Raw genomic sequence first — 22,432 nt, forward strand, 5'->3', positions numbered from 1 at the left:
TTTTTTTCTAATTGGGCATGATAATATTTGAGGCAACATATTGGCTAATTGTTTAAATGTGCATTTAGACAATTGTTAAAATGAATGCTATTTGCATGATGTAACCGTATAAACTACAAATGCACTGTCGTCTGTTCTGTAATTAAGAAACAAATAAAATTACATAAAGTCTATTGCTTAAGACCAAATTGTCAAAAATGACTTCAGGCTTTATGTTAGATCTTTGAGATGCATTGTAGCAGCTCAGGACCAAGTTACCAGGACATCGTGACCCCTTTTAAAACTACTGTGAATGTCTGAGTAGGAGTTAAAACATATTCTTTCGGTCTGTTTCATTACAGAGGTAAACTTGAAGGACTGCTCCTAATTTCGGTTGCTGTAACATGACTGCAATATGTAGTCCTCCAAAGGTAGAGCACTGCAGAAGTTCACTGGCACTTTTTCAGCCTCAATAACAGAAAAGTATAGAATGTCTCTCATATGTAATTAAATAGCTCTTTAAAATATTTAGGCTTGGAGTCTGAATCGCTATGCAGACCAAGGTTTTACATCGGAAAATAAGACTCACCAATATGCTTCATATTTGACCGTGGACCACATCATCCACAGTATAAATTAGCTGTTTTTTAATTCACTTCTGTTCAACATTTTAATTATATGTTAAAACAGAAATAGCTACAGGCCCAAATAATCCCCCTTGTGGTCTGCAGGTTTTTTGTGTTGGTTTGTTTTTTTTTCTTCATTTTTTAGTTGATGGAAACTGCCTAGAGTGTTGGGACAATGGAAGGATGCAAGGCTTCGTCTACAGAAGTCACTGAAGAAATACTTGAGAGTGTCCTCAGGCTGGTTATTGCATTCCCTCCCTTTCTCCCCTGCAGAACACATGGTGCATCTCAGACTGTGCTTTGTCTGAACACGGAATCTGTGGATTTGTTCCTTGCGTTGTGGTGCAGGTTTTTGCTTTTTTGTTAAGATGCAAAGGTTGGATAGGAATTGTGTTACACTGGCCATGCGGGGTGAAATTGAGGCCAGGGTTCAGCTTGCTGTCAGTTTTGTTGCTCTGCCCATTTGGGGTCATGATTCATTGTTCTCAATTTTGTCTTCCAATAACACTGAGGACGTCTATGTAATTGCTTAGGGCATGGGCAGAGTGTTTATTGAAATGTCTTTCACGCATAAAAGCCTGTGCAAAGCCACAGAAAGCCTGACCAATTGATTCTTTCTGGGCTTCCATGGCACAAATTACATCCATATCATGTGGTGGTCTTAGCTCTTCAGCTCTCCTGTTTAAATCTAATATTTTTGTCTCCTAAAGTCTTTGATTGCATTTGATCTCTTTTCAGTCATGAGGTAGGTAAATAGAGATTGGATTTACCCAAATAACAAGCACAGCAAAAGTCAGTACTGGCTGACTGTGCTGTTTTAGTTTGTAGCATAATGGGATGCAAACAGCATGTTATGCACAGGCATAATTTGCCCAGATGCCAAGTTCATATCCCCAATTCCTATGGTTATTACGGCAGTTGGCCATGGTAACACATTAAGGAGGGGCTTCATACAAAGACAGGTATGTCATGCCCTTGTTGGAGTTGGCATTCTTCCTGAATTTGTTGAAGTAGTTACTGTTGTGTAAAGGTTTGTTCTTGTACTGAAGGTGAAGCTGTATTTTCTAAGATGAGAAACCCACTGTGTGGCTTTTTGTGCCACCAAATTCCCTGTCTTGGGCATCTCATACTAGAGATGGAGAAAGGCTGAGACTGATCTTGGGACTGACATGCATTGATCCAGAATTTGTGATGGTACTAATTCGATGTTAAATCATAATCCTGTTTTAATGCCTGGGTGGATATCATTTTTACCCTAGAAAAAACAGACTGCAGAAACTATGACCTGAGGTCTGATTGGCTCCTGACTGAGAGATGAGAAAATCGGGGAGCGATTTTGTAGCTCAAGGTTGCTGCATCCCTTGTTTTTGGCAACTCCAAAACCCTTGACACTTCTCCCTCTCCCTCTTCCTCTCCCTTTCAATATCCTTGTCAATGTACAAGTCAGATACGTAAACCTCTGTTTAATGCTTATCCTTGATTTTTGTTGTTAAACGTTGTGGACTGAATTGAAGAGATGCAGTTTTCTGATGCTTCACAATTTGGAGCTGTTTCTACGTTTTTCTATGTTTCTACTCATAGGGATGGAGGGGTCTCATTCACCTCCCCAGCATGAAGGTCCTCATACTCTTACACTATTTTTTGTTGCAGTGAGAGAGTTACTGTTGCAGGATTAGGATTACCTAACAAGGTTGATAGTTGATTAGGTAATAAACCTGCTCTGTGTCCCAGCTGGGCTGCTCCCATAGTTGACCTTTGCAGAGTTAATGATGCTATTGCAGTGTCTCTAGTTTAGACATGTTTGCACACCCATGTTAGTTGCCTACCTGCAACAGGAGCCCTGCATTCTCATCCCTTACGCTTGCAACATCTCTAGCTTTTTCCTCCTTTCCAACTTCTCTGATTATATTCGTACAAGGACAGAATTCTGTCATTTTATCCTGTGTAGTCTCTAAATATTGACTGCCAGATAAATAGGATGTGTTTCCTGTGCATTCCCTGGCATATACACTGATCTTGCCTGTTTTAAGGGATTTTAGACATTGGCAAGGTTAATATTATAAAGACAATTCCATTATTTCAGCAAGTTCTTCCTGTTAGCATGATTGCTTTTCTGTTCCAGTGGAGAGCAATAGCAAATTTTCCCTTTTTGCTTTCACTGCTCAGCTTGATGCTAATCTGCCAGCATTTCTTCCTCTGATCTCTTATTGTCTGCCCAGCCTCAATCATGCTTCCTTTATTCTGACAGCTGCTCCGGACTCTCCTTCTTTTATGTCCTTCTCATACTTGTTTCTGTGTCATCTTTGTTGCTGCCTTTGATGTTTGGAATGACCTTACTGAGTTCTCTGCTTGAAGGAACTTGCCTTTCCAGTGGCCCAGAAGGCACTGAAGATGCAAACTAAGGAGAGGAGTCATCTGGAACCAATGAGCACATGGGCCTGCTATGACCAAATAATTTTGCTTCTAGATTTGATCCCTTTTCCCCACTGTACGGGACAACATGCAGCTTTCTGTTTCTTCAGTCTAAACCTTGCACTCTACGCATGCTTCTGTGATGGCAAAAGTGACCAGGTACCAAAATGGAGTGGGGCTTGTCGATTCTTTTGGTATACGCAGCTAGTGGATTTCTTTTTTCCATCATGTGAGAAACCTTGTTTTTAAGGACAGGCATACTTGAGCTGCTTTTCTCAGCCTTTGCAAGATGCAAATATTTCATTCCCCAAAATATGAGGTATTAAATTTAAAAATGCAGTATTTTTAGACCAATTGTGGTGATTTCATCTTGGAATTATAGGGGTTCCAAGATTATGTTTTGCCCGGTGAGGTTAGGATAAATATTTCTTCATTGTGGTATTTCAAAGAAGTGATAGACAGATTTCTACATGCAATTCAGCAGTTCATAATGACATTGTATTGAATTTAAAGTATTTGGCCAGGAAATAAGTTTATGAACAAACTGGTGGAGTAACTGTATAGCCAGCTCCTTTGAAGTAGTGCTCAGTCATTTAATTTCACATTAATTTTTAATAATAAATCAAACCTGTTTAGTCTATTAAAATTCCAGTTGGTGTGGATTCTTAGACCTCTGTGGTCTTTCAGTGACACAAGAGATTTTGAGCCATTGAACTGTTTACTTTCTGAACTTTCATTTGCATTGCACTCTCTTCTATTTAATAATTAAATGATCATTTAATACAATTACAGTATGTGAGGTTGGGATTGGAAGCAGTCCTTTTTCGTCTGTTTCTCATCAGCAGCACAGTAATATAGCACTTACGTACATTGAAGTTTCTCAAAAGAAAAGAAATTAGATCTGAATAACCTAAACTATCCAAATTAGTGCACTTTCTCTTGGTGACAAATAGCCCCCTGGAAGGTATCGGTTAATTCAGGCTCAAGTCTTTAAGAGGTAATTTTGACAGGGTTCTGTAAATGTAGAAAGTTAAACAGAGAAACCAGAGAAAGGCTCCTAATGAAATCTTGGCTTTAGTGGTGAAAACGTCTGACTAGTTTTAATAAAAGCTTGATTACGCTGCATTCATGAGGATTTCTGCAAGTCTGCCCTGATGACACATAAACTTTAAATTAGGCATAGTCAATAACAGGCCACCTAATATGGCTTCATATTTTGAGAGGTTTCCCTGTAATTACCCCAGCTAGTTAGTCTGCTTTCTAACCATTTTGGAATCTGTGTGTACTGAAAGAAATTGTCTGACAGAAGATGGTACTTGTATGGTGTGTGATGATGGAAAGTAAACTGGCAGAGACCTGCCCCCCTCCTCCACCTCCTGATTTAGTGACCTCCCACCAGCGAGGAGACTGCAGCTCTTCTGCCAGCAGCTGGTTTCTAAATTTGGTCTGACAAATAGTATCATAGGGGTTGCAGGTGAGCCTGGGAGATCTGATCAGAACATACTGAGTTTACAGCCACCAAAAGGTACAAAAGAGTATAAGGAAAAACAATCAAGTGCTGTCTCTTTATCATTGTATCAAATTTCTTTGCACGATCCCTAGCGAAAGCCTTTACTGATGGCTTTCAGCTATGTGTCATTATAATACATACAATAAGCATTACATAATGTGAAAAATATGCCACACTGAGCAATGAAACTAGTGTTAGCCAATCCTGTGGCCCACATCAAAATGCTCTCACTAACATTCACTGTAACAACACTTCCTCAGATGCAGCAGGTTACAGCATATCATCAGCTTAAACTTCATACATCTGCCTTAATGGCTTTTGCATACCACTGTTAAAAGCAATGGCTGCGATTTCTGGTGAAAAAAAATTTTTTTTTTCTCTTTAGATTTTATTTTAGGCATTGTTCAGGCATATCATCTTCCACTGCTGTATTTGCATGTTGGGTGAATCCTGTATGTGTGTGTCCCAGGCAGTAAGGAAAGGGGAGCAAACGAATTGAAAGAAAAAGGACAACACAGTAATGATATAAACAGAAGAATTAACAATAAGAAATGGGTAGGGAATTGGTGGCGCTCAACTGATTTTCATGATAGGGTCTTGATATAAGTAGTTGAGTAGATTGCAAGTCTCCTTTTAATGGTGCTGTTTTATAGCAAGGAATTTGCAGCGTAATTACATTCACCGGGATGGTGTATTTCAAAAGGAGATCAGATGTTAGAAGCTTTGAAACAGGTTTTCTCCCTTAATGTATGTTGATACATCAGTAAATAGTTAGGCTGGAAATACAAAGACAGCATTGGAAATCAGACCTGCTGCCCTGAAGTGTCAGAGCTTTAGTCTAAGGCAAGTCCTGAGCTCTTGTGCTTACCTGAAACAGGGTTTTTGTGCTCAACTTCTGTCAGAAAACTATTCTTAGATATTTGAGTTCCCCTAACATTATAAGATTGTATTCTCTAAGGTGTTAACTGCAGAAAACACCCCTTAGCAGTTACATGGCATCTTTAAGTATGTGGTTTTTCTCTCTGGGATTGCTTGACAGTTAATGCATAGCCATTACTTGCTCTGTGGCACTGAAATATTGCAGGCTTTTTACAGGTTTAAGTTTTTCACTTGTCATTTCAAACAGTTTTGTAGAATATCGTTTCAGATACAGGTAGGTGGTACATGTGTAGGCTTAGAGACCTTTAGTCAAATACCTTCAGTTAAAAATTAAATTAAAAAAACTAATATATTTCTAAAATGTTGAGTTATTAAAGCCATATGCCTTAAAATATGAACACTAGTTTGGGCTGAATATGACACAGAGTATTTATGTAAGAGATTATTAGCTTTTCACATTAACAGCTCAGTGAATTCTAGCATGCAAGCGTGGTAAAGGGAAAATGACTGGTGGTTGCTGAATGAAAAGATTTAGGCTTTGAAAGGCTTGGAGTGAGAGCAGGAGAGGAGGAGAATTGAGGTTGGTTACTTGTAAGCAACAAATCTGACCACTAACTGACCATTTTTGGTAGTGATTGGTTTATTGAAGTATTAGATAACTATCTTGAGAAAGTAAACAGGCTCCATAGAATCAGTTATTAAAGATGGTCAAAAGCAAACCTATAGTGACAATCAACATCTGTGTAGTGTTCAGGACATGAAGAAAAACCTGTAGCCATGCATGATGCTTGTACGTAGTGTGGGAATCATAGAATAACCTGAGTTGGAAGGGACCCACAGAGGTCACCAAGTCTAGTGATTTAGGAATGATTCAGGATCTGAAGCAAATTATTCCTAAGAAGCTCAGCATCTGCCGAGTGTGCCAGGTGTCTACCACCTTCTCACCATAAGTGGGTGGCCACCATCCTGCCCAGGACTGCTCCTGCCGAAGAAGGCAGCAGGAAGAAGAGCCCACAGGGCGCAGCAGTGCCTGCTGTAAACATTCCTGTCTGCTTCAGCCTGCCTATTGGTAGGCAGGACACAACAGAGTCCCAGTTACAATCTTGTTTACCCATTCAACATGTTTAAGATATAAATATTTTTACTCTTTTTTTGGATATTTGTCAACCGCATCTTGGGTTCAGTGGGAGATTTATACTGTAATGCTTGGCAGCGGTTGCATGTTATGAGGATGGTGCCGTGAGAAACAGGATGCCCACATCCTAGCCTGTGCAAACAATCTGTCTAGGTTTTACTGCCATGCTCAACACTGTGGTATGTAAGTGCTTACCAAGCCCTTGGAGCTGCAGTGGCAAGAGCTGGGGAGGCAAGCAACATTATCTTTTTAAGGATCAAATTCTGAGGCCTTTTGCTCTGTACCTCAGAAGAATTTTCCCTGATACCAGCAGAAGTTTTGCCTCTTGCCTGGGGTCTGAGGTGAAATTGCTCAACCACCTTTAAAGAGTCTGGCAAAGTGACCTTGTTGAAAATTGCATTAGGTACTGCACTGGGAGGAGATGCAGTATTAATGTGTGGATCTGGAACTTTCAATCCTAAAATAGAAATAGGATGATGGCTGCATAAGAAACAAGTTATCTATTTTTAAGTGCATTTGTTGGGGACAGGCTGAAGGGCCAGACTAGTTCCCGGTGCTGTTTTGCTAAGCACAGTTCAAGTCTGATCAGCACTTGTCCCTTAGGGCTTGAGGATGTCAATGTCAATACAAGCAAAAGAATAAGAATAGTGAAGTAAAATCAACTGTGCTACATCTATAAAAACAGATTAGTGCTATGATTTTAATTGTTTGGGGAAAATAACATCCAAGAAGGGTTGTTTTAATGAAGAGGAGGAAAACCGGAGAGCATGAAGGCAAAGTAGAAAATGTCAGAGTGTATGGTTAATGAAGCTAAGACTAAGAGACTGAAAAAGGTGCAGGGCTCAGAGGAGGCAGAAAAATGAAGAGTAAGGGTAAAACACATTAAGCATAAGGCTTGTACCACATTTGCGTGTTCTGGAGAATGCATTCTGAATGCCACACATCTAGGAAAGTGTCGGGAGAGATGGATGGTAAATCTGTCTGAAGGACAAGCAGAACCTACTGGAACTAGTTGTGCCCATTTGATGAAAACTTGAACTTGGGCATCTCTTTGTAGGCCTTTTTGTCTTTGCTGGATGAAGGTTTCACTTCAGAGGGCAAAAAGTGAAAACATGAGGGTCAGAGAAGCAGCACTACATGTGCAGTTTTTCCAGTTAAAAACTGGTTCACCGTTTTTCTATGTGTTCCTGGCTCTGTTGCCTCATATTTAGGATGCTTTGTGATCCTTCAGTGTACAAGGCAGCTTTGAAGGTGTGCCCACAAATATTTGCAAGAAATATAGAAAGTAGTTGGCAATAATCTGATGGCCAACAATATTTGCAATGCAGGGTGAAGCTCAGGAAGGAATATTTTACCCTTTAGGAAGGCTATTTTACCCTTTTTTTCCTGGTCCTTCTCCCCCACCCCCACAGTCTGTCATCCAGAATTCAGAAAGCCAACCAAATGAGGTGTTTTAGCTTCTGTTTTTCACACAAGTTATGTATCTCCTGTTAATATAGTGGGGAGAGCCTCTGCACAGCCTGTCTCCCACTCAGCCGGTGCTAGGTGTCCTTTGGATAAGGGCCCTGTAACAGGGCATGTCACCTTTCCCCCAGATGTCTGCGCCAGGCTGTTGCACAAAATGGCGTCTTTCACCCTTCGTCACAGGCGGAGACGTATGGATTGCACTGCCACAGTAAACAGGCGGTAGTTTGTTTTTATAACCTTTTTTATAACCTTTGTCTAGCTACGTGTCAAAACTTACAGTTTATCTGGGAACTTCATCAGAAGGCTGGGATGTTTTAGGCCATACGGGCTTAGATAGCACGTCATAAAGTTGGTTGGGAGAGCAGGACTTACGCGGATAGGAAGATTCACCATGACTGTGGCTTTAACTCACAGATTTCCAGTATGAAACTTGTGAACTTACCCTGGAAGCTACCATGAGCTTCCAGACTCTTTTCTTCCCCTTGATGTCCTGTGACCTCTCAGCCCCAGGGCTCAGCACCCACCCTGTTATGCCCTTTTTTTGTTTTCCCTTCCCTAGCTTTAGGCCTGCGTCAGTGCAGTTGCCTCCTGCCCCTCAGCATCATGCAGACTCGTAACAGTGGATAACCGCTAAACCTTTGCAGAGGCGCAAAGCATGCACGTTTAAGATAAAGAAGTGGCCTTCCCTGTGGGTCCTATGACAAAATGCATTTCTGTTTTTGCCTGTATTGGCTCCCCCCACCAATGGATTTAGTAATGCTTCTTTTCTGTTATTTTCTTTTCCTGCCCTGCGTATTCAAGACTCCTACATTGTGAGAATACTTCAATTAGGAACATTCAGCCTGCAAAGCTAAACACATAAAATGGATAGCAGTGGGGGAGTTGAGTATTTTGTTTTGGAGTGGGGGATTTGGTTTTACAGGATCTAGGCTTCTGGCCTTGTGCCCACTGCGGAGGGGACTCATTCTTCCTTCATGCATATTCTGTCCAGCAAGTTGATGGTCTGATTTTGATGAAACAGGAATACAGCTAATAACTACAAACCAAGTCATCATTTTCTTGTGTGCGGTGCTATCCCCTAATGAGCTGTCAGAATGCCAGATGTGTTAAGAGGTTAACGGCTCAGAGGTATTCTCCTTGAGGGGAGGAGATGTGATGGAGCCCGGTGCTTTTGCAACCGAAGAAGGAGCGTTTTAGAGCCAGCTGTGGCAGTTTAGCGCTTGGTTGTGCCCAGAAGAGAAAGAAAGGTGATTTTCCAGTTTGTGCTGCCTCTTCCACTTACCCTTTCCGAGCAGCAAATAATCGTATCGCCATAGCTAACTGTCAGCCAATTTACCATATTTGGATTCCAGAAACAAAATGCAATGTTTAGTTCAGCTTTGAATGGCAAGCAATTCCTTATGGAGCTTAATTGTTTTGTTTACATGCAGCTAGTTACTTACCATGTGGTAAGAACAATGGACTGACTGGATTGTTTAGCTCGTGATCAGAATGAGATAAAACACGGAAAACAGCAAGGCTGTATGTCTTAAACAGACCACACATCAAATCTCCTCGGCTGGTTGCAGTGTAGAAAGCTTGCTGCATGGTATATTGTTCGTCACATTTGTGTGACTCTGTGGTACAACTCACTTTCTAATCTTCAGCTAAAAGCAGGCGGTATTTCTTCGGCCTTTCTGTCTCCCAGGGACCGGCCCCTTTCTGAGAGCTCTCCAGTCTGTGACCAGACGTGTCAGACCACGTGCAATGAACATGAGACCATTGCATGAGGCTTTGGTCTCATTTTTCCCTACAGCTTAGCCTGGATCTCTGTCATTTTGCAGCAGAAGGCAGCTGCTTGTTTTTTCTCTTCAGTAAGGAGGCATGGAGGTCCTTGGGGCAGCATGAGACGTAATTTCTTGACTAGACGTACCTCTTGTGTGGGATTAGGGATTGAAAAGAAGGATGCTCCACTTAAGCCAGATCTCTGCCAGCCAGTCATGCGTGCTACTAAAAGGAGCCCTTTTACAAAGGGTGATCCAACCTCAGGAGAGCACTGTGCTTGTTTTCCCCCAGTCTTCCAAACGCAGGCACTGTCCCATCATCCAGCATGACAGGAATACATGACACAACACATGTTTTCCTGCCTAAAACTTAAGATGTCAATTGGCAGACCTGCTAGACTAGCAGAGACAAAAGAATTTTTTTTGCTCAGGACTGGAGCTCACGCTCTGATGGAGTCCCCTGTGTCTCAGGGGACAGTGGGGCTGGCGCCAGGTTTCCCTGCCTAGCAGAGTGCTGAGGGGACGTTCCAAAGATTTTCATCTGTTTGCTTCTTCATTTCACTGGTTGCTTTTCCCCTCAGAACATCTGAACTAAGTGTCAAAAAGAGGTTTGCTGAGAAAGATGAACAGTTTGTTCCTCAGGTGGTTTCTGTAGGTGGAATCGAATGCTCTCTTACACCTACTTGCACTTAAGGACTAGAGTAGGTGTTTTCTGTTAATATGACTAAAGTTAAGGAAGCTGCAGTCTTGGTAATAGGGGCATAACAGCTGAGCAAGCCTTCTTGCCAACCCTACAAAACAGAGACCAAAATGCTAAAGCCTCTCATTTTGTGAATCTGTGTGCAACTGGGAATGGATGGCCACTGAAAACATACACAAAAAGTTGAAGCTTGGGGGACTGTTTGTACTACTAACAGTGCCTAAATTATCTATCTGTGATTGAATTGTCATCTGACTGGTATAATTGTGTGCTCAAATCCTGGATGCAGTTTACAATTGCCACCTTCACTTGAAGACGTGAACAGAGGCTGATGGCCTTCAAGGGGGAGTATATATCAACAGTTGTTACTCCTTACTCTCTAGGCTTCAGCACAAATATAATGCAAGGCAGAAATCTTTCCTGTGTGTGTTTGTGGCACAGAGAAACCACATCATGCACTTATCTCAATGAGACCATAATGAGAGTGGTATTCTGGAGAATACTAAAAGTTGTTTTAGTACCTTCTAAAACCTTCAGACTATCGAAAAAAAAAAAAACTTACAACGTCTACTGAAGATTTAAACAGTAAAAACCCCTTCCCTTCCACTACTGCCTGAATATAATGTGAGCTGCTTGTAGAGCTGGAGGCCTTTTCAATAAAGACTATTGCTTGTTTTGAGCTTACAAGCATTTACAAGTATGTTATAAATTGAAAGGCTAGCATGTCTGCTCTTGCTTTGTCAGTCTTCTCCTTGTGTAACGCAGATGCTAGTAGTCATCACAAAACAGAACAAAACAAAAATTTAGAAATGTCTCCTTGAGGAGAAAGAAAATGCAAGGATCAGTTATATTTCTCACAAGAATTCAGCCTCTGAGTTGAGACTTCCCAAAGACTGACTTAGAAAACTTCTAAATATGACCCTCAGAGGTATTTTTAACTTGTAGCTGTTCTGCACTGTTGTACAGACTGATTTCTGTTATGCAGCTTCTAGCCTAAATATCCCACCTATTAAGTTGCCCTCCTTGGACAAACCTCTAGGAACCCCTGTGTTAAATAATCATCCAAGAAAATCTTTATTTTGGAAGACAGACTGAAAAAGATAATCTGTTTTGTCAAGTATTACCACACCTCTCCAAATATACAGTCTCCTCATCTGGATGATCTCATGCATATATCTGTCAGAGTTCTTGCTTTACTTTGAAACAGCAACTGCAGCAAAACAGTAATATATGTAATGTATAAAAAGTTCTTGGGTAAGATCCAGTACAAGCATCTCAGGGTGAAATCATTCTTAATATTATTTAACAGGTACTGGGTGTTTGGTCCAGAGAAACTGGTCACAAGTATGTATTCCTGAAGTGAATGGAACATGCGAGCTTGGATGTTGTGTGAATGTAGGGCAAGGAGACGTGGATCGTAATTTGTCTCTCACCAAGAGTTGTCAGTACATTCCTCCTCCATTTTTGGCAGTGGATTGTTGGTACTAATATCTGCTAAACAAGTAGGAACTCTTCAGCGCTCCTTACCAAAGTAATCTCATCCTGATACTCCCTCCCTGCTTTTTGGGAAGAGAGGGAGAAATATTGGAAACCTCTGGCTTAAGGAAAAGCATTTGATACTACAGAAGTGAAGGCCAACTAACCTGCTGAAGAATCACAGGCTGGAAACCTGAATGTTCTGGCAGACATCGTCATTTTGGGAACTGAGCAGGCAGCAGTCTCGCAAAGTTGTCATGGTCTCTCACGTGGTAGGAAGTGGCATTGCTGCCCTGAATACAAACATCCTAAATGAGAAAATGAACAAAGTAAGTAGTGACTCCATAGAAGTAAATACCTTGTAAAGAAGTAAAAAGCAGCATGGACACAGTACATACTGCAACCACCTGGGAGTGCAAGGTAGCAAGCAGTATGAGTCCTATGGGGAAAGGGTGTTGCTGTTTCCAGTGGAGGAGATAATGCCTACCTATGATTACGTCTAAAAGTGAGGAAACAAGCAAACAAACCCAGCAGTCTTATACAATTAATGTTTTTCAATTTTCAAAACTCTTGTTCTGGGGAGTTTTTGCACATGGGTGATCCAAACCCGAGGCTGATCAAATATCTCATCTGCCTCCAGTCGCCGTGGAAATGGGGAATGCCTACTGTGAAAACTGTCTGGCCTGGAAGATCTAGGATAGAAGTTCACATGTGAAATAGACATTTCTCCTCCTTTTTGCTTGCTCAGAGCAGCAATTTGAGAGTCCACAGTGAAGTCCACACATTCAACCATGTACATACTGTAACAAGTACGTAGAGGTAAGTTGCTGTAATGAGAAAAAAGCTACCTTCACACTCCATAATGGAGAACATGCACCCATGTGATATTAGCTCCTTATTTATTCTGGTCAGTATTTGTGGGCCGTGGTAACTATGTTATATGTCTGTTCTTTTTTGCATCCATGGGAGATAATGAGATTGTACCGCAGATATATTGACAGAAGGTGTTTTGTTGTAGTGGTTTTTAAATTCTTTTGCCTTTCTTCTGTTCTCCATGCAGTCCACTTAAATTATCGGTGTGGTTTTATTCTTGTTGTTTGTTTGTTTTTGTTTTGTTTTGTATTGGGGGGAGAAGGCACATCTGTAAAGAATCCCTAAAAAATAAGGAGTTCTTTGTTGTATTCCCAGATCAATTTTGTTCCCTCAAAACATCTGCCTGCATCCACCCGTACATGTCATCTTATTCTTTGTCCCTAATCTATCTTTGATATCTCCAGGCATCCAAGAGACTGGCCTTTAATCTTTCTTGAGCTCTTGAGAGTTACTCAACAGTTGTGCAAAGCTTTTTTCTTTCTCCTTCTGTGAAGATAGCACAAAGTTAGCAGTGTGTAACGCGTCAGGTTTTTTGCTTTTGCCAGGGGCTGTGACTTGATGGGTTCGAAGATGGAGAGAGATGTTCCTCGCTGCATTCAGCACAGATGCCTAAGAGTCCTTTGCTCCTTCAGGCCTTTCAGGATTCTTGTTGCCCCACAGGGACTTTCTTCCCCAGCTCTCCTCAACCTCTATTATATGGTGAGGTAGACGTTGTGAAATATACAGGGCCAAAATGGACAGCAGCCCAGAGAGATAGTAGAAAGAAAAAGACCTAACACATTGTTTGATTTTCCTGCTTCTTGGTCAGGGGCCATTATGGATCTAACAGCTGATGATAACTGAACAGTTACCCCCTCTGTTCCGGTTCTTCACTGATTGTTTCTAGAGAGATTCCAGACTAACCACCTCTGGCTTCGTTTCAAGATCATAATCTCAGCACTTGTGCTTACACAAAGGTAGGGTCCTCAACTTTATTCCGTGGCTTGATGTTCTCTTTCCCTGGAAATTAAGCAGCGTCAAATTAAATGTTTGCATCAGTGCTTTCTTTTCCAAGACGCACGGTTTGGTTTTAAAGAGAAATGCTTGGCACTGGGGCAGACGATGTGCTAGGTTTAAGTTCACTTCAGAAAACTTTTTTCTTGGAGTGGCTCATGTAACTTGTTAACACACAAGAAATTATTAAGCTTTCACTTCCTCCACTCCCATTTCCTGTTTGGATGTTGAAAGGAAGCCTTAATTGCTAATTTGTGATTAGCCAGCAGCCCAGAGTGAACTTAATCCTGTGGGTTTGCACGGTACTTGCCCGTGCACATACTGCCTCTCTGCAGAGCAGGCTGCCGGGTCTCACGTTTCACGGTGGGAGCTGTAAACAACCTGCTCTTCTTCCTGTGATTTCACCGCTTGTGTTCTGCGAGCAGAGGTAGTGCTTGGCCTGCCAGTGCTGGAAGAGACGTGAAAACATTGGATGCTGCGAGGGAGTCAGGAGTTTCTTCAGTCTTGCTTGCCCAGGAGATGGCACTGTGCAATAGAGGGATTTTTACCTACGGTGGTGGTGGTAGTGTGACAGGATCGTGGTGGCTTGAGGCGTGACAAATGAGTGAGATTCTGGACTCAGTAAGGGCAGAGTGACCTCTCTCAGGTCACAGCACTCTTTTCTGTGGAAAATGTATTGTACTCTGTGTGCTGTAGGTAGGTTGGGTTTAAATCTGCTTTGCCACCCCCATGCTAGGGAACTGACCTTCATGTGTACTCTAATGTAATCAGGACCAGAGCTGGGTTGGCAGGTGAAGTTAAACTTGCCTCAAGTTAAGCTATAATACCTTTTGAGCAGCTTTACCTCCAAGGTTTTGTGCAGTTTTTTTGTGTCCTCCCTTGACACTTCCCATCCCTACTGACAGCAGAGCACAAACAAGAAGTATGCACAATGTAGTATTTGCCTGAAAATTACAAGCTTTTGGGGATCCTCTTTAGGATCCTTCTTTCTGTCCTGGGTTTGGTATGCTCCTGTTGGCATACCAATTGGTTTGGTTTAGTGCTGGTAAATAAAACCCCAGGAACTTTTTAAAATAATCCATGGCCCCACCTGCAAATGCCTGAGCTACCTTGTGCTGCCAAATGCAGGCCAATGTGGCTGAGATAAATCAAGAAAATCTGGTTTGTCTTCCTTTTTGTAATGTTCATAAGCTTGAGACCATTTCCATTTCTCCCTCCAGTAACGGCCTGAGATTGGGAGCGTGTACAAAACCTGAGGGGGCTTCTGGTTTTGGAAGGGACACGCTGCTTTATAAAATCTGAGGCAAACTGTTTCACCTTCCAGTTTTAATTCTGAAAAAGGTAAAAAAGGGCAATACTTTCTTACCACACAGAGGTGTTACAAATGTGTTCACAGTATACTTGAAAGCTAGAAATACTGTGTGAATGCTAAATATTTTTGTTACTACTAATTGAATCTTAAGTGGCCTATACATCTGCAACAAAGGCTTCTTAGCAAACACATGCCCTTTGAAATAGCCTGACCCCTTCCACTTTTTCAGAGACATTAATAGTTTCCTGGCTCAGCATTTTAGGAAATGTCGTCATAGTCTGGAGGAACCAATAAAAACATAAGTCACCTATTTTGTCTGATCATTTTATGCCAGGATATTTGAGGCTGGAAGCTGTGGAGGGGTAGGAGGGGACTCATTTATGTGGGTGGAAGATGTAAAAGTTTTAATACCGTTTTAGTATAACTTTGCATACTGAGCTTCTAGAGCTGTGTGAGAACTAGTGCTTATGGAGTTCACAAGAAGGGGCTCAAGATAGCTTTAGCAACTAGTTAGCTAGTTTATTCCCTTCCTAAACCATATTGCTTCAGCTCCTGATGAAAGGAATGACATGTGAGCATTTTGCTGGTTTCAGGCTTGCATTGTCCTTTAATAAAGGCAAGAGAGCTCTCAAAAAAAAAAAAAAAAAAAAAAAGGAAAAAAAAAAGGCAGTGCCTTAAAACAAATGTTGGTTAAAAAAATGATGCAAAAATGACTAGTGGGACAATAGCTTATTGGGTATGGTCAATGCAGCCTGTTTCCCACTAGTAGAAAATGCAATTACTTAAATTAAGGGCTTACTGTATAAAAATCACAGTGCAAAGTATTGTAACATGACATTATGAAAAGCAAGCCATGATTGTCAGTCACAGGCATGCAGTGACGCTGTGCTCCTTTATGAATGCCAGGGCTTACAATGGGCCGAACCCCACCATCCTTACATGGCTCTGATTCTCTTCTTACTGAGGCAAAGCCTCCAGCAAGTGCCTCGGTGAGTCCTGACCATAACCTCTTGAGAGCAGCCACGCACGGCAGTTTTTCCCCTGCTGTGCTGTCTCCCCCTGCATGTTTCCAGCCACCCCTCAGAGGAGGAGTGATCTGTGTTGTTCCTGACTTGAACTTGGTTTCACGGACATAGAAAAGATGGCCAGTCCCCATCGATCCTCCACCTGTTCCCAAGGTATCCTCCAGAGAGAACCAAAGTTTTTGCCCGTTTTGGGAGGCTGCACGCTGTATTTTCTCTTCTGTGTTCCATGGGCATTGGAGACCAGTCTAGTGTTTGTCGGTAATCTAGAGTAACTGAAGGATAACACTTACTTCATCCGCCACAGCTATCTTTTTGGAAAAGAGCTGCAGCACTGAGAGAGACAACCACCACCGCTGCAAGCTGCACCACGATGTCGTATACAGACTCTCCCCTCCTTACTCAGCCCCCTGACTAGAAAAAGTAAAGAGAGAGTCTCTTCAGCTTGTGCCATAGCCTCAAGCAGAGCTGGTGTGCAGGTGTCATTCACACAGAATTCAAATTGTGTTTAGGCTCCAGTTCATGCACTGCAGACCCATGTTCAAAAATCCTTAAGGATTTCTGAAAGATGCAAAAAGAAGGCATGGTTCCTGAGTTACCTTCAGATCAGAGCCCAGGCTGAAGGGGAGGTTGCTACTGATCTACTGCTTTTACGGTTTATGAATCAAACAAGGTGTTACTGCAAGAGCTACATGTATATGGGAGGCCAACAACCCCACAATGAAGTCTGATGTTAACTCTCACCAGATGTCTGTCCCATGTGTTTTTTGGAGGCTTTTTTTTCGTCCTCTCAATTTGATGTGCCAAATACTGGTTCTTACTTTTTCTCCCACCCAAGCAGAGTATGAGTGAATCAGCCCAGTGCTGGAGGTGTTGTAGCCTGTTGCTTTCCACTCACAGTGGCCATTTGGAGATGTTGCATTTAGATTAGCAACAGTAGCTCACGCTTTCTGCTTGGCCAGAAAATCGTGATTATCCTTTTCTTCGTCCTATGTGTGTTTTGTCAGGTCAGGCCTAGATTTTTCCCTTCGTACTTGGCTGTGCAATACCCCTGTCATATACTGTCACGAACTGGAGCTGTTCCTGTGTGCATGGGAGTCCCCTGGTTGGCAGGATCCCTGAGCACTGCATGACACCAGGGTTGTTGCTCAGCCCTAGAGCACCATGCTCTGTCAACAGAGCCTTTAAATGTCTTGGGACAGCCAAGCTGAGGCACGTTTCTTTCCCAGAGCAACACCACCATGTCCTGAAGAATCACAGGCATTGAGCAGGAGGCATAGGTGAAGGGAAGTACAACATTGCTCTTTTTGTTGCTTTTCCCAACAACAAATTCAGCAGGAAGTGCCTGTGGCAGGTGTTCCTAACAACTATCCTGGGGCTCCTGAGGTTGCCAGACTCCCTCTCCTATTGCAGCCTGCCATGCTCTGATTTCATCTCAGCTAAGTGGGTGTAGGCCTCAGGGAAGCAGAGAATTTTGGCTTTTTCTCTCATCCCTGCTCCTTGGATTGTCAGGGTCTGGGAAAGGAAGAGCTCTGCTCACTTGCATAGTTCATTCATCTGCAGCAGGGAGCTTTCTGATTTGTACTGACGTGCAGTTAAACTGCCATGAGCTGTGCAGGTACCTGCGCTTTCAGAATAAGTATCTCATTCTTTCATCCAACTGAAGAAATGTGACCTAAACAAGAAATAGATTTGAAACAGCATCTATCATTTTTAGTTCCCAACTTGACCCCTGTTCCCTCAGGGTTTTGCTGATAGCCAGATTTTTTTCATGTACTGTAGATATTTAAGAAATAAATACATTTTAAAACAACAGTGAAACTCTCCCAAACTAAAATTATTCAATCCCACCCAAAGAGATTAGTGAAACTGAAACTGGAGAGCAGACGAAGGCCAACTATTCCTTACGCTGTATTCATATTCTGGTGTGTTAACATACGATTTGGCGACAGCAGCCATGTGAAAATGAATCTGCCCCTTCTGTTAGGCTGAATACCCTGTGGTCTCCGTGTTTACAGCAGATGCGAGGACGAGGCCTTGTCTTCAGATGTGTCTGTGCAAGGCCCAGAACACTTCTGGCTCTACGTAAGTAGTAATAATAATGAGGCCAGAACCCCTCTGCCAGCTAGTGAAATGAAAATGCTGTACTTCACAGCTATGTCATTGGAGAATTATATTTCATTAGAGCTGATATTAAAAACCGTGATGTCAGTTTTGAAATGTGGCTGACTTCAAATTTGCAAAACACATAGGAAATTTTTTCGTAATGTGTTGTCGCTTTAGAAGTCTGGCAGTCCTTTAGGTTCGCTCATAAAACCTTAAGCTCTCAAAAGGGGAAAACCCCATGGTTGTTCTCCCCGAATTTTAAAAGCTTCGCTCCTACTGCAAGCACTGTTTTTATAGCATATGTGCAAGTAATGTTCTGGATGCTTTAACCAGCAGCAGTGGTTAGGACCCTCAAACTGGAGAGCTTGCTTGAGTAGTCACGAGAAATAAGGTATTTTAGGCATTTAAATGACAGCTTTTTAAAAGTTGGTGAGCAGGATAGAGAATAGCGGTCTCAACTGTTACTGGTTATTAAATGCACAAGTCTCTTCTTTTGCCTTTTCTTCCCATTTGGTGGCTTACAGACTTGCTTTTCTGGGAATAACTCTGTGCATAGCAATTACTTTGAGTTGGTTTCAGTGGGTCACGAAGCAGCAGAGCAGTTCCCATGTTAATGCTGTTTTCACAAAATTCTGAAATGCTTGCAACTCAGGCTTGTCTGTCTTAGTCATGGTAAAGACGTGGGGTAATGAGTGTCAGCTTTTCAAAGTTTCACACTTGTAAGACTTTTTTTAAAGGGAAAAAGTCTATTTAGCTCTTAGCTGCTTGTTAGACAATATTTAAATTGCTAATGCAGTCTGTGAGTGAGACTAGGACTGTTACAGTTAGATGTATTGTGGGAGATGTAAGTAATACGTTATTCTAGGTGGGGTTTTCTGGTTTGGGTTTTTGCTCAGATGTGGAGAACTTGTGAACATGCATACGTTGTAATTTGCTATAATAGAAAAATACATTATGGTTAAACAAGCATATCCAGGTTGTTTGTGGACTGAAGATGTAATGATGGCTGGTTTCCTACAGATCTATGTCCTTTTCTGCTTGGGTACCGGGAGCTCTGCAATGGCCTAAGCCTCACACCGTGTTCCCTGTCTGAAGCTCCTCCAGGCAAGAGACCAGTCAGCAGCAATGCTGGTGCTGTATCACCAGGCAGGATGTGTAACAGCAGAGTTTGCCTATTTTTAATTCCATGCATGCTCTGATCAGAATCTTCCTTTGTCTGTACTGACTTTTCACCAGATTTTTAGGAACTTAATATTTTCAGGACTTCTCTCTCCCTTTTGGAATTGGCCAGCAGTGGTAAGGGACAGCGTCTGACAGACCATTGTAAAACGTATCACAGAAGGTTTGCTTCCTAAGGAACCAGTTTCAGATCACCCTCGTAAGTCCATTCTTACAGGTCTATCCAATTGTGCACAGCATTGCTGACAAATTTGAGCAGTGAATCACAGCAGCATGAAAGCTGTTCAAACAGACAGTGGTGAAATGCAAGGTAATCCCTGAATGGGCAGATTTAGCTGTTTCATTTTGAATTTGTCAGCCGAACTGTATGAGCAGGTCATTGTCTCCAGGGTGAAGGCAAGCAGTGGGGTGGCATGTGTAAGGTTAGATCAGCCTGTGGGGTTGGGGTCTAGCTAAGGGCATTGGTGCTAGGCTTCTCAGTTCCAAGGGGGGTGGAAATGAGACGGGTTGGATTTGGAGAAGTCCTCAAAGTGTGCATCTGCTCAGTTGGATAACTTCATGCGCTCAGGGACTGTAAAACCAGGGACAAATACCTTGTTTCTCTCTTGCTTTCTCTCAAAATAATAACAAAGGCATTGAAATACTCCCTGGAAGCAGAAAACATTCCAAGCTTTCATGGATATGTGGTCAGCCAGCTCTTGCTTGTTCGTTCCCTTTATTAGCAATGCTCTTAATTGGGTGAAGTTGCTACTCCTTGAGGTCAGTGTGTATTTACTCGTGCAGTTGCCATGGCACTAGTAAGGCAGATATCTTCAGCAGATGTATTTGTGCTCTTATAAGATGTGGGGTTTTATTTTTAGCACTATATTTGTAACATGATAATGGTTGTGGTATTCTCCATATCTCACTGAAGCAGCCCTTATTGATGTTTCTGCATTTGATTGTTTCTCATTTGCCATACAACAGTCTGTTTCAAGTGCCAATGCTTGCATCCATGAGAGGTAGTAGCTCACAGGGCCTTTTTATTTTGGATATTTTATTTAGGTTAGTAGACACTTATGGTAAGAGACGTTATGTCATGGTTGCAATCTTATATAAACATAAACTGTAAAGCCTAATCTAGCAGCTTTTAGTACAACTCAATAAACTTGGCTGAGCTACAGCTTATCTTCTAAGGAGTTGCCTGCTGCTGATTTAAAGGCTTCAGGTGATGGAGAATCTAACATAGATTAACCATACAAGTATAACTAATAACTCGTTACTGAGCTTTGTCACTGTTAAAAAATGTAGCTTTACTTAAAACAAAGCATAGCAAAGCAACAACAGCAGCAGCAACCACAGCCAAAATCAACCATCTCTTTTTTTTTTTTCCCCAATAGTGAGATTTTTATCATGTTGATAGAAATCAAATATCACAGTACTTTAGCTTTTACTTTTTGCTATAATAAAATTAACTTTTGGAAAGCCTGAAAGGTTTTCCAATTAAGATTCACGATTTGGAGTTTATTGGAGTTTCTAGAAATTAGTTGTTTGTAGAGTGGCCTGAGACACACTGACACCGATGCTGAATCTCAGCTTTCCCCAGCTGTGCGTACCCATTACTTTAATGACACCTGTAGCTAGAATCCATGAGTCCCACAGTTTTACCACGTGATGTTAGTTTGCTCACTGCAGAAGAAACTGTGTATTGTAATGAGGTTTTTGGAAGAAATCCTGAAGGCTGTCACACTGCATATATGCAGGATTCAGGTGTAAGATAGAATTGAAACAGTAAGTAATTGAAACTTTGGAAATACGTATCAGCTTTGAAGGAAATGATGAAAATGGAAGAGGTCCACAGCTACCAAAACCAGCTTGGTTGTTGCTGAGTCAAAAGAGGCTTGTAGAACAGTTCGTTGAGGTTTTAGCAGAGGATATAACAATGCAGAAGCATTATGTGCTGCTGCAAAATGCTGTTGTTGAGAATAACAAAAATACCTTTTTCAGTTTCAGTGGTGACAGACCCAGAGGCCGGGTTAGAGGTAGCAGCAATCAACCCCGTCCTTCTTATGGGGTATCTAAAATTTAACATAAAAGGAGGGTTGGAGGGATGCAAAAAACTCCCCCGTCTGTTTACTTTTTATTTTCTCCTTGCTGGAAAATATTTTGTGGCCTCTAAATTAAAAATAGTTAAAAATGGAACTACTGCTCTCAACTGTTTCCTTAACCTTGCTAACCTGAAGTCATCCCTCAGTATTTGTTCAGGCAGACAACTCGGCAGTAACCCCTTTACTCTTTGCCAAGTGGAGGCTATTTAAAGAAGAGGGAGCTGGTGTTTTGTGTCACGCCTCTTCACATTGGTATGTTCTCATGGGTTGTTTCTTTTTTTTTATTAAGTTATCATGAGATGAACAGAAGAGACTGTTTTTCCCTATATAGGTATACAACAGCTTCTGAACTCAAGACTGGTTTTCTTCCTGTCAGGATGCTCAAACATTGTTCAGGTTGATAGAAACTTGAGTGAGATTGAGAACCAACCCAAGCTCAGGCATGGCTGAGGCAGGTGGGTTGGCATCCCTTTCTTGGATGAGCCATTTCCCATTGCAGATATAATCTAAAGGCTATGGCCGTTCTGTTCTTAATTTACATGCAGTTTATAAGACAGTTCTTGTATTTGTTTTGACCATGTGTTCTTGGACGATTTTTCAGGATTTGGGGTTTACTGCTGCTGCAAAAGGCTTTCATAACAGCCTTTCTTGTGTTGGTTGTCTGTGTTTATTTAATGTTTATTATTTTGAAATTTATATACATCACTGCCATTTCCTGGCAAATTATGAAATGGGCTTTCCAGGAATCAGCGTTGTTGGGGTTTTGGTGGTTTTTGGTGGGGTTTTGTTATTTGGTGTCTTCTTAAATTGTATTTATTTATTTATTTATTGGTAAAGACAGGTTCTTAATCTTTTCTTTTCCGGTGTGTTGTTTAAGTGATAGACCATTATATGAGACGATATAGAAAATAAA

At 41.7% G+C, this 22,432-nt stretch overlaps 2 protein-coding genes across 5 annotated transcripts in view; one reads left to right on the plus strand and one right to left on the minus strand.

The window, feature by feature from the left end:
• The window catches only part of CMSS1 (cms1 ribosomal small subunit homolog), a 235,150-nt gene that overhangs the window by 143,442 nt on the left and 69,276 nt on the right, over window positions 1-22,432 (plus strand). The window contains exon 1 of one of the 3 annotated variants that reach the window (XM_084522889.1): window positions 21,842-21,974. The exons of the other annotated variants lie outside the window; for them this stretch is intronic. Coding sequence (XP_084379015.1) covers window positions 21,962-21,974 — 13 coding nt within the window. The 5' untranslated portion in view covers window positions 21,842-21,961. Of the gene's footprint in view, window positions 1-21,841; window positions 21,975-22,432 lie in introns of those variants that run through there. 3 annotated transcript variants of the gene reach the window in all.
• Window positions 1-22,432, minus strand: part of FILIP1L (filamin A interacting protein 1 like) — a 201,119-nt gene that overhangs the window by 141,603 nt on the left and 37,084 nt on the right. For both annotated transcript variants that reach the window (XM_084522481.1, XM_084522480.1), the window contains exon 2: window positions 12,115-12,255. The gene's annotated coding sequence lies outside the window, so the exon portion shown is untranslated. The remainder of the gene's footprint in view (window positions 1-12,114; window positions 12,256-22,432) is intronic.

Source organism: Aythya ferina (genome assembly GCF_964211825.1).
Source record: "Aythya ferina genome assembly, chromosome: 1".
Classification (NCBI taxonomy): domain Eukaryota; kingdom Metazoa; phylum Chordata; class Aves; order Anseriformes; family Anatidae; genus Aythya; species Aythya ferina.